Raw genomic sequence first — 12,607 nt, 5'->3', positions numbered from 1 at the left:
ACATATCAAAAGAAGTTTTGCATCACCCCAGCTCCCAGAACTCCTGTAGGTAGTCGTTGACTCTGGATATTACATCACAGACACAGTCCCTTTGACTGTTCAGAGATGTCACTAAACCCACCCAAAGAAGAAAACAACCATGCATGAGCAGCGTCTATTAGACGGAGGGCGTCCGACAACCAATTAGTTCCAGTCATTCCAACAGGAAGGAGGTATACGGCTCGTGTTGTCTGTATTTCAACCGTGCCTAGAGGGTCAGTATCGCGGTTCGATCTCGTCCGCATTGTTGCTTTGTGCAGAAAGGCTCTCACCAAAGGAAGTGTCCAGGCGTCTCGTAGTGAACCAAAGCGATGTTGATCGGAAAAGGAGGAAATACAGAGAGACAGGAACTGTCGATTACATGCCTCGCTCAGGCCACCCACGGGCTACTACTGCAGTGGATTACCGCTACCTACGGATTATATTCTCGGAGGAACCCTGACAGCAACGTCACCATGTTGAATAATGCTTTTCGTGCAGCCACAGGACGTCGTGTTACGAATAAAACTGTGCGCAATAGGCTGCATGATGCGGAACTTCACTCCTGCCGTCCATGGCGAGGTCCATCTTTGCAACAACAACACCATGCAGCGCGGTACAGATGGGCCCAACAAAATGCCGATGAGTGTCGCATACGCCTTCAACTAGACAATCGTCAGAGACGTGTTTGGAGGCAACCCGGTCAGGCTGAACGCCTTAGACACAATATCCAGCGAGTGCAGTAAGGTGGAAGTTCTCTGCTGTTTTGGGGTGGCACTATGTGGGCCGCTGGTGGGCATGGAAAACGCCTTAACGGCCGTAACGGTTGTACGAGACGTGAATGCCATCCTCCGACCGATAGTGCCATCATATCGGCAAAATATTGGCGAGACATTCGTCTTCATGGACGACAATTCGCTCTCCTGTCGTGCACATCTTGTGAATGATTTCCTTTAGGCTAACGAAATCGCTCTACAAGAGTGGCCAGCATGTTCTCCAGACATGAACCCTATCGAACACGCCTTGCATAGCTTTGAAAAGGGCTGTTATGGACATGATCCATCAACCACTCTGAGGGCTCTACGCCGAATCGCCGTTGAGGAGTGAGACAATCTGGACCAACAGTGCCTTGACGAACTTGTGGATAGTATGCCACGACGAATAAAGGCATGCATCAATGCAGGGTTACGTACTACTGGATATTAGACGTACCGGTGTGTACAGCAATCTGGACCATCACCTCTGAAGGTCTCGTTGTATGGTGGTAAAAAAATACCATGTGTGGTTTTCATTAGCAATAAAAAAGGCGCAAATGATGTTTATGTTGATCTCTATTTCCATTTTCTGTACAGGTTCCGGAACTCTCAGAACCGAGGTGATGCGGTGTCTTCACACTGCGACGTTTCGACTCGTCATCTACTGGTCCCTTTATACCTGCGGCTTGCCCCCTACCACCTGGCCGCGGGAGGCTGGATCCAGGTGAGCCGGAGGGCGGGGTGGAGGGGGGAGCGGGTGCGCCGTTCGTGTCTCCGTCAGAGCATTCCGGTCGCGTCTCGCGAGCTGGACGGTTCTTGGTGCGTTCACGGCGTATTGCGGCTAATGCTGGATTCCATGCCGCGCTAAGTTGAAACCTTCGTCCCAGTTCACAAGATTCTCGTGACAGGCAGAAGCGAGACCTGTCGCTGATTAATTCTGTTTGGTTGCTTGACTGATTTGGGAAAGGGGACCAAATAGCGAGGTCATCGGTTCCAGAATATTTCAGAATAAAACTGAGTGGTGCCTTTGACTCTGGCTCTGTTGTCTGTGGTATGGCGGCAGTGGCTAACGACGCATGATACATCGAGATCTCAGCCTAGCTTCCAGTAATACACTACTGGCCATTAAAATTGCTACACCACGAAGAAATGCAGATGATAAACGGGTATTCACTGGACAAATATATTACGAGGGCAGTTCAATAAGTAATGCAACACATTTTTTTTCTGAAACAGGGGTTGTTTTATTCAGCATTGAAATACACCAGGTTATTCCCCAATCTTTTAGCTACACTACAATATTTTTCAACGTTATCTGCATTCAATGATACGGCCTTACGCCACCTTGAAATGAGGGCCTGTATGCCTGCACGGTACCATTCCACTGGTCGATGTCGGAGCCAACGTCGTACTGCATCAATAACTTCTTCATCATCCGCGTAGTGCCTCCCACGGATTGCGTCCTTCATTGGGCCATACATACGGAAATCCGACGGTGCGAGATCGGGGCTGTAGGGTGCATGAGGAAGAACAGTCCACTGAAGTTTTGTGAGCTCCTCTCGGGTGCGAAGACTTGTGTGAGGTCTTGCGTTGTCATGAAGAAGGAGAAGTTCGTTCAGATTTTGTGCCTACGAACACGCTGAAGTCGTTTCTTCAATTTCTGAAGAGTAGCACAATACACTTCAGAGTTGATCGTTTGACCATGGGGAAGGACATCGAACAGAATAATCCCTTCAGCGTCCCAGAAGACTGTAACCATGACTTTACCGGCTGAGGGTATGGCTTTAAACTTTTTCTTGGTAGGGGAGTGGGTGTGGCGCCACTCCAGTGATTGCCGTTTTGTTTCAGGTTCGAAGTGATGAACCCATGTTTCATCGCCTGTAACAATCTTTGACAAGAAATTGTCACCCTCAGCCACATGACGAGCAAGCAATTCCGCACAGATGGTTCTCCTTTGCTCTTTATGGTGTTCGGTTAGACAACGAGGGACCCAGCGGGAACAAACCTTTGAATATCCCAACTGGTGAACAATTGTGACAGCACTACCAACAGAGATGTCAAGTTGAGCACTGAGTTGTTTGATGGTGATCCGTCGATCATCTCGAACGAGTGTGTTCGCACGCTCCGCCATTGCAGGAGTCACAGCTGTGCACGGCCGGCCCGCACGCGGGAGATCAGACAGTCTTGCTTGACCTTGCGGCGATGATGACACACGCTTTGCCCAACGACTCACCGTGCTTTTGTCCACTGCCAGATCACCGTAGACATTCTGCAAGCGCCTATGAATATCTGAGATGCCCTGGTTTTCCGCCAAAAGAAACTCGATCACTGCCCGTTGTTTGCAACGCACATCCGTTACAGACGCCATTTTAACAGCTCCGTACAGCGCTGCCACCTGTCGGAAGTCAATGAAACTATACGAGACGAAGTGGGAATGTTTGAAAATATTCCACAAGAAATTTCCGGTTTTTTCAACCAAAATTGGCCGAGAAAAAAATGTGTTGCATTACTTATTGAACTGCCCTCGTATAATACAACTGACATGTGATTACATTTTCACGCAATTTGGGTGCATAGATCCTGAGAAATCAGTACCCAGAACAACCACCTCTGGCCGTAATAACGGCCTTGATACGCCTGGGCCTTGAGTCAAACAGAGCGTGAATGGCGTGTACAGGTACAGCTGCCCATGCAGCTTCAACGCGATACCACAGTTCATCAAGAGTAGTGACTGGCATATTGTGACGAGCCAGTTGCTCGGCCACCATTGACCAGACGTTTTCAATTGGTGAGAGATCTGGAGAATGTGCTGGCCAGGACAGAAGTCGAACATTCTCTATATCCAGAAAGGCCCGTACACGACCTGCAACATGCGGTCGTGCATTATCCTGCTGAAATGTAGGGTTTCACAGGGATCGAATGAAGGGTAGAGCCACGGGTCGTAACATATCTGAAATGTAACGTCCAGTGTTCAAAGTGCCGTCAATGCGAACAAGAGGTGACCGAGACGTGTAACCAATGGCACCCCATACCATTACGCCGGGTGATACACCAGTATGGCGATGACGAATAAACGCTTCCAATGTGCGTTCACCACGATTTCGCCAAACACTGATGCGATCATCATGACGCTGTAAACAGAACCAGGATTCATCCGAAAAAATGACGTTTTGCCATTCGTGCACCCAGGTTCGTCGTTGAGTGCACCATCGCACGCGCTCCTGCCTGTGATGCAGCGTCAAGGGTAACCACAGTCATTGTCTCCGATCCGATAGTCTATGCTCCTGCAAACGTCGTCGAACTGTTCGTGCACATGGTTGTTGTCTTGCAAACGTCCCCATCTGTTGACTCAGGGATCGAGACGTGGCTGCACGTTCCGTTACAGCCATGCGAATAAGATGCCTGTTATCTCGACTGCTAGTGTTACGAGGCCGTTGGGATCCAGCACGGCGTTCCGTATTACCCTCCTGAACCCACCGATTGCATATTCTGCTAACAGTCATTGGATCTCGACCAACGCGAGCAGCAATGTCGCGATACGATAAATCGCAAACCGAATAGGCTACAATCCGACCTTTCTCAAAGTCGGAAACGTGATGGAACGCATTTCTCCTCCTTATACGAAACATCACAACAACGTTTCACCAGGCAACGCCGGTCAACTGCTGTTTGTGTATGAGAAATCGGTTGGAAACTTTCCTCTTGTCAGCACGTTGTAGGTGTCGCCACCGGCGCCAACCTTATGTGAATGCTCTGACAAGCTAATCTTTTGAATATCACAGCATCTCCTGTCTGTCGGTTAAATTTCGCTTCTGTACCACGTCATTTTTGTGGTGTAGCAATTTAAATGGCCAGTAGTGTAGATACTTAATTACTTCTGGTACAGTTTGTTTAGAAATTGTGCAACAGTAGTGTTACGAGGGCTTGCTGAAAAGTAGTGCGTTCCGAATTTTTTACGTTGGAAACTCTTTAAGGTATTTAAATAACACAAACTTCATTAACATTCTATATCTTTATTCCTCATGTCTACATATTTGTTTCTGCGCATAGTCTCCCTGGCGATGAACATATTTCTCCCAATCAGGGGCCATGTTGAAGATACCGTCACAATGGAATGTTCGATTTTGCTGACAGATTCACTAGCTCACCTTTACTTGCTCCGCTTCATCACAATCAAAGTGAAGTCCTCGAAGCTGTTCTTCAAGTTTTAGCAACAGATGGAAACTGAATAGGGCCAAGTCGGGACAGTATGGAGGATGATCGATGACAGTGAAACCAAGGTGTTTGACTGTTGCAGATGCCGCAGGGTTCTTGTGTGGTCTGGTACTGCCTTGCTGAAGGGGAGGGTGCTTCATGTGGAAAACTCCTCGAGTATGTGCTTTCAGTTTTCTGAGGGTCTCGCAGTGCCTTGCAGAGTTTATGGTAGTGCCTTTAGGCATGAATTCTAAATCTACCACACCTTAAACATCCCAGAACGCTGTGAGCATGACTTTCCCTGCTGATGGCATCGTCTCGAAATTTTGGCGTCGATTACCTTTAGCGGCGGAACTCCAATAATGGTCTCTGGTTTTCGAGGTCAAAATGCTGAACCCACCTTTCACCATCCGTCACAATGTTGCTGAGGAACACATCTCCCTCACGCTCACAACGCAATGAAAGTTTTGACAAGCATCCAATTTCCTCTGTTTCATGACAGGAATGAACATTCCAGGGACCCACGGTGCACGACGTTTGCTGTACCACAGCTCTGCAACGATGACCTGTACACGCTCTTGTAATACGGTTCACTTTCCTGAAAGCTGTGCCTGTGTTACCCGACGACTTACTCTGATGGGTTCATCAAACCGATTCCGATGAGTAGTTTCGGTTGTCGTACGCTTTCCTCTACTCCGAGTTTTGTTACATACGTTTAGGCTACCACCACCATTTCCTTCATTACCAGGACGAACAACACAATTCAGTGATCTATAGATTTCAATAGAGGAACGTATTGTGCTGATAGAAACTCGATTACAGTACGCTGTTCCTTATGCACCTTACAGGCCACCATGTTACACTCTACAATTCGCTGCCCTCTAGCGTCACAGGGGTGCCTCTTGCGTCAGCGGACCGAGCAAATCGACCAAGTAAAACACATGAAACGTAATATTTCAACCGATATTGAGAACAGAGTAAAAAGTTTGGACACACTACTACTCAGTACGCCCTCGTATTAACCTTAGGTTATAATCGTATTATGGTTAGCAATTTTATCTTCCTTAGCGTTAAAGATCTGGAGATTTTTCGATGAATCCCAAGCCAGGTACAACATTAGAATTGTATGTAATCCACATGGGGAATAAGATTTTTGTGCAACCGTTGGTTCTGTATTTTCTCGATGCACACCCAAAGAACAGATTTCATGTGACCCAATTCGACTAATGGGAAATGGTGAGTCCAATTACAATTAAGGAGAGTCACTGAATGAGTGGAAGATACGTGCTTCGCATTACTAACAATGGCTGGCGCACGGTTGCGTCAGTGGGCCAGGGCTGTAGCCTGTCTTACCGTAAATGCGTGGGTGGGTGGCGAGATGATGATTGATTTAAAATGTCATTTACGTACAGTGCTTGGTGGAGACGGTAAGATCAGGTTTGACGGCACACACACGCTGACCTACCGTGTGTGGGGGAGGTGGTAAGATCAGTTAACTGAACAGAAACACTGACGTACCGCCGTATTTGGTGGATATTGATGTTAGGTTTAACTGAACAGAGATGGTGACTTACCGTCAAAGGGGGAAATGGTGATAGCAACGTGACCGATGCGCACACCTGGCGGCAGATCGACCTGCCAGTAGCGCTGTGTGGTGGCGCGATCCAGAATGGTGCATGTTGTCCTGTCGCCATCGACCGCCAGGCTGGATACCTGCCCCTCCTTTACTATGGACGAAGTGGTGTGCTGTCCCTCCGCCAGGTTCTCCACTGTAAACACACGACACCAGATGTTTCATTCCTGGACAAAGTACACAATTTTCCACAAATTGGACAAACAAGAAATACAGAAAAAGTTATAAAACTGAAGAATTTAGGGATGCAGTACACAAGAACAATGGACAAAAATTTTGTCATTTCTAGAAGCATCGCTCTAATATCGTACAACACCGAATCTAGCCTTGAAAATGCCTTCAATCCGGCGAGGAAGAGACTTCAAAAGTATCTGCAGGTATGTCACTTTGTAACAACAACAACTGTACATGTAATAATTTTTTTCTTCTGATTTTCGATAAATTAGTGTAAGCAATGTTTTGATTTCATTTCTTTTTCTTGTCGTGTCATTATGTTAAAGAAACTGTAGGCAACTTTCGATGTGAATATTAATATTTATGTCAAATTTCAAGCAATACTATAACAGAATTGAAGTGTAACCCATGTTGAATCTATTGTAACATGTTTAAAAATTGTAATTGTGCGCCTGGTCCATACGTAGGCAATGTATTAGGATATGTGGAATGCAAAACCTTTGGTGAATACCCTGTCTGTAGGGGAGCGGTAAAAGGTGGATGGCAGGCGAGCGCGGGAAAATGCACACGGGCGCGGCACGGCATAACGGGTTCAGCAGTGATAGTCGGAGTTGGGCATCGGTCTGAGAAACACGCTCTGGATCGAGGAGGCTCTCCTGGAAAACGTGATTTCATTGAGCCTCGGATGTGCCGTTTCCGACGACTATACAGCATGGCTATATTCTATAGGCACTAAATTGAAAAGGATTGCGACGCTAAGAAGAAGCAAAGTGCCGATACATCAAGAGCCATAGCTGTAATTGTATGTGTGCTGTGCGCCTCGCCATCTCGCTGCCCGCCAACCGCCGCATCGACACGAACAGGTTGAATCTTTAGAATTGTATTCGTGTGGACCAGTGTTAATTTTGTTCCTGACTGTTCAATAACAACTTAACTTTTACCAGAATTGTCCTATCAATTAATTATTCTCATCACTAACCTAGACAGGGTCCTTTCCACATGTTGTGCAATCCGAGTGTCCCGAAATGAAGATTTAAAGTTTATGTTAATAAGAATTACCTGCAGACCTATCTATGCTAGAAAGATGTTTAAGGAGCTTTATTGTTAATGAAAATATAAGCAAAGAACAAAGGTCTGACAAAATTGGAAGATAATTTTGGAACTGGTTTAGTAATGAAGCTTAATTAATTTGAGACAAAAATAATGGTAGTTAAATGAGGAAGTAATAAGACAAAAAGAGTAGTAACTCATATATTGTAAATATTGAGTGCTTAATGCTTCCAATAGTTAATAGTTTCAACACAGTGATCATAACAGTTCCAGGGTCCCCCCTCCACTCTTTTCTTTTCTATTCATTTAAATTCTGAAGTGTACTGAACTGATTTGACCAGCAAAGTTAAAGTCAATATAAAACCTAAATTTATCAGTGTTTTACCCTTATTAAAATTGACATTGTATGTGTGTTTCAAAAGTGCTATTTCTAGGGTAACCTATGCCCGATTTCAGTCGGATCAATAGACAAAACGCAGTTTGTAGTAATCATTATAGTGTAGTGTTGTGTATTTATAGCTTGTCCAAATTAGTACAGAAAGGGAAAGTATTAGTTCAGTAGATTTTTCTGGTTCTAAAATTTTCCATATAATGCAGTATTACTACGTGTTGTTATGCTTGTACGTACACCCACTTGTACAAGGAAAAAACTCACTTAATGCCTAATTAGGCTGGCGACCGTATTATTAACAATTGGTAGTATCTGCTGTGTATGTTTCTTGCCCGTCCTAACGTGTAGTTGCACTTTAGACTTGCTTGACGTATCATTGTTGTTACTGAGTGAGTGTAAGTCTGATTGTGCCTCCATTCAGGTACACGCGGTCAACATATTTACTAAAATCCTTACTTATAAGGTGAAGCCCGTCAACTTACCATAGTACAGGCTTTAAAGAGTTAACGTACGCCCGAGCGAAGACGTTACAACTTGAAGCTGAAGCCAGTTAATGGAGATGAGATCCCGTTGGCATACCAAACGAAAGGGATACTGAATGGTACGTTTAACCCGCTGATCTAGAGACTGCATAGATTTCCTATGGGATTAAGATCGGCAGGTTTAGTTGGCGAGCTGATGTGCGGTAGAGTGTATGAGTATTCGCCATAGAAACGTATGATTGCTGCTCTGTGAGCACGGCTCTTGTCATCTTGGACGGCAGCAGTGTCCACAGCATGCTTGTCATGAAGAAGTAGTTGAAAGGGCATCACGTGTTCACTGTGTAAGTAGGCTGTTTAGGTTTTTATATTGGTAACGCCACGTAGCGCTCTGTGTGAAACTCACTGGCTATGCTGTGTGCAGTCTGTGGCTGGTTTGCATTGTTGTTCGCCATTGTAGTGTTGGGCAGTTGGATGTGAACAGCGCGTAGCGTTGGGCAGTTGGAGGTGAGCCGCCAGCAGTGGTGGATGTGGGGAAGTGAGACGGCGGATATTTGAGAGCGGATGATCTGGACGTGTGTCCATCAGAAACAGTACATTTGTAAGAATGGATGTCATGAACTGCTATATATATATTATGACTCTTGAACACTATTAAGGTACATACATTGCTTGTTCTCTATCAAAATCTTTCTTTTGCTAACTGTGTCTATCAGTAGTTAATGCCTTCAGTAGTTTGAATCTTTTATTTAGCTGGCAGTAGTGGCGCTCGCTGTATTGCAGTAGTTCGAGTAAAGAAGATTTTTGTGAGGTAAGTGATTTGTGAAACGTATAGGTTAATTTAGTCAGGGCCATTCTCTTGTAGGGATTATTGAAAGTCAGATTGCGTTGCGCTAAAAAATATTGTGTGTCAGTTTAAGCACAGTCATGTATAATTGTTTAAAGGGGACGTTTCAACTGAGCAAGTTGAAATCAGCATCCTATTCCATAATCATGGTAAACTGAATGAGTGGACCCAACCAATTCTAACATAACACATACGCTGGAGGAGAGGCAGCCAGCTATGTTAAAATATTGAGCACGAAAGTATTGTTCAGCCACGGCGGCGAAGATCCGACCACCAGCCTGAGCGGCACTGGGTAAATCCCAACCCAGCGGCGGTTAGCGACTTGATACGAAGGACAGGCCAGCGCAGGTACAAGGCGTGCAATTTCACGCTCGTTAAGGGAACAGCGGCGGACCGGATGCTTCACCAGCGCTAAGAACTGAGACTTCCGTTACTTTTAAAAGTGAAAAAATATTAAAAGATTAAAGATTCATTTGTAACTCAGCCGCTCATCTTAGAACTTATCCGAGTACACCAACATCACTAAGCAGGCATATGCTTCTATTAAAACACTGATGTATATAATATCTCTAATAAAACAGAATTTCTCTTTTGAATAGAGGCAAAACTGTGGAGGATTATGTGAAGTTTAATCGTGGGTAATCACTACGCTTGACCTCATTAGACATTGTATCAGACCGTAGAATTGCACTCTAGCTATCGGTTGTGAGTGCTACACAGCCAGAATCAATCTAATAATAAGTTATAACATAGATTTAGTGCATACCAGGGTCAGATTATCGTATCCTCCAGATGAACACTATGAGTGACTCCAGAATGAAGCTTTCATCATCAATCATCCATGCATTCTAGTTGTTACTTATTTCTTTTATACTGTGCTGTGCAGAAGTACATTATTAATTATTTATGTGAAATTATTGACTGTAATATATGTTATCTGGTACCGCCTGAACCAGAAAAAACTGAACTTTTAAGTAATGTAAATACTTTTATTGTAATAGTATAAAGTGAAACGTGGTGGTCCATTTGATTAAGTATTCCAGTTTATTAGGCATTCCATTTTATTCAGCATTCCGTTTTATTAAGAAGGACTTTAACTGAGAAGGGACACAAAACGTAGCCCACAGGCGCGGTCCTACATACGATCGTGCGGTTTACTGGGGCTCAGCAGCGCTGCGGTTGCGAGTGGGGAAGGGTTTTTCAGAGGCCAATGGTAGCCAATGGACGGTGTGAAAGGAGAGCTCATGTTACACAAGCGAAGACGTTGTTACGCTCGGGTGGTCGTAATAATAGTATTCAAGTGATTGTTTAACTTGGGAGGCATGCCGTCGAAATAGATACTTTAAACAATTTTCGGGGATCTGAAAACATTTGTGTGATGTGGGGCTTAGTCAGAATTCAGTATTTGTGACGTATTGTCGAGATGAGCATTCTGAACAGTTAGTATTCGCCGGCCGCGGTGGCCAAGCGGTTCTAGGCGCTACAGTCTAGAACCGCGCGACCGCTACGGTAGCAGGTTCGAATCCTGCCTCGGGCATGGATGTGTGTGATGCCCTTAGGCTAGTTAAGTTTAAGTAGTTCTAAGTTCTAGGGGACTGATGACCTCACAAGTTAAGTCCCATAGTGCTCAGAGCCATTTGAACAATTTTTTTGAGTTAATATTCGGGAATCTGCTATTTTAACATTAATTCACTATTTTAAGTTTCACTGGGTGATTTATTTCATTAATAATTATTTGAATAGTTTGTGTAGGACCGCCACCTTTAATTATTTCAAAGAGTTACTGAATAAATAAACCAGTCACTTCAGTTAATACCTTCTTGGTCAAATACATAATCTAACTGTTCCATTTATTACAACCAGGTGCAATGACTAGTCAATGTCTTCTAAAGCTATCTGTAAGTTCACTGGCAATTGATGTATGTTACGCAGTGAAACTACTGCAGAGTGATAAAGCAGGGGTCCGCAGCTCGTGATCGTGCGGAAGCGTTCTCGCCTCCCGCGCCCGGGTTCCCGGGTTCGATTCCCGGCGGGTCAGGGATTTTCTCTGCCTCGTGATGACTGGGTGTTGTGTGATGTCCTTAGGTTAGTTAGATTTAAGTCGTTATAACTTCTAGGGGACTGATGACCATAGATGTTAAGTCCCATAGTGCTTAGAGCCATTTGATAAAGCAGGTGTGTGTGTGTGTGTGTGTGTGTGTGTGTGTGTGTGTGTGTGTGGCGCCACCTTTATGATAGTAGTGAGCCAGATGTCTGATCTGAACCACACCCATCGTATTCTTTACCAATAAGTCGGACATGTCCGAAAGAACAGAAATCACATACAAAATCTGGCAACGTCTTTCATGGTGTGCTCTTGGACATGTCCAAACACGATAGCACATTTCTCTCATTTTGTCAGACATTTACGTCGACCCATGTAATGACGCTATTTCTTCACAAACGTCAGGCACATACACACCACTCCAGTGCTATGATGAGTCACCGCCATAAGGTCACGTAGCAACCTGGTACTTGTTCGACATCATGTATAGCGCTTCCCAGTGACAAATGTGTAATTTTAATGGGGTAGGTGTAGTTATTTGCAGTTATTTCATCTAGAAGTACGTGTCCGATGCGAGTGAAGATGTCTGGTGAAGTTATGTTAAGAAAGTTTTTACCACGAGTGTGATATGCAAAGCAATGGGGATGCACTCCTATCCAGTTACAGGGGACTGCGGCTCCTATTTGTTTCAGAATGTTACAGTAAGTGGTTTTGCGAAAAAACTTTATAGATAGGTTAGGCAGCCATATTTGTCAAATGGAATCGAGGTATCATAAAACCGGGCAAAGTGTAGCGAATGACCACAGGCAGATTAAGGCCTGTCTAAAATAAGAGAGGTGTAGCCAGATGGTACACGTCATTAGACAGTGGCTACCATTTACAACCACAGAAATTGTATCCACGCACAAATGACAATGGACAAAAGGTACCGCGGGATTAGCCGAGCGGCCTCAGGCGCTGCAGTCATGGACTGAGCGGCTGATCCCGGCGGAGGTTCGAGTCCTCCCTCGGGCATGGGTGTG

The 12,607-nt window shown here is 44.9% G+C and overlaps 1 protein-coding gene across 1 annotated transcript in view; it reads right to left on the bottom strand.

Annotated features, from left to right (window-relative positions):
• The window catches only part of LOC126249436 (uncharacterized), a 780,472-nt gene that overhangs the window by 572,763 nt on the left and 195,102 nt on the right, over nucleotides 1–12,607 (bottom strand). The window contains exon 3 of the mRNA XM_049951089.1: nucleotides 6,542–6,736. Coding sequence (XP_049807046.1) covers nucleotides 6,542–6,736 — 195 coding nt within the window. The remainder of the gene's footprint in view (nucleotides 1–6,541; nucleotides 6,737–12,607) is intronic.

Source organism: Schistocerca nitens, chromosome 3 (genome assembly GCF_023898315.1).
Source record: "Schistocerca nitens isolate TAMUIC-IGC-003100 chromosome 3, iqSchNite1.1, whole genome shotgun sequence".
NCBI lineage: Eukaryota > Metazoa > Arthropoda > Insecta > Orthoptera > Acrididae > Schistocerca > Schistocerca nitens.
Note: the sequence above shows the minus strand (reverse complement) of the source record. Positions and strands in the feature narration are given on the sequence as shown.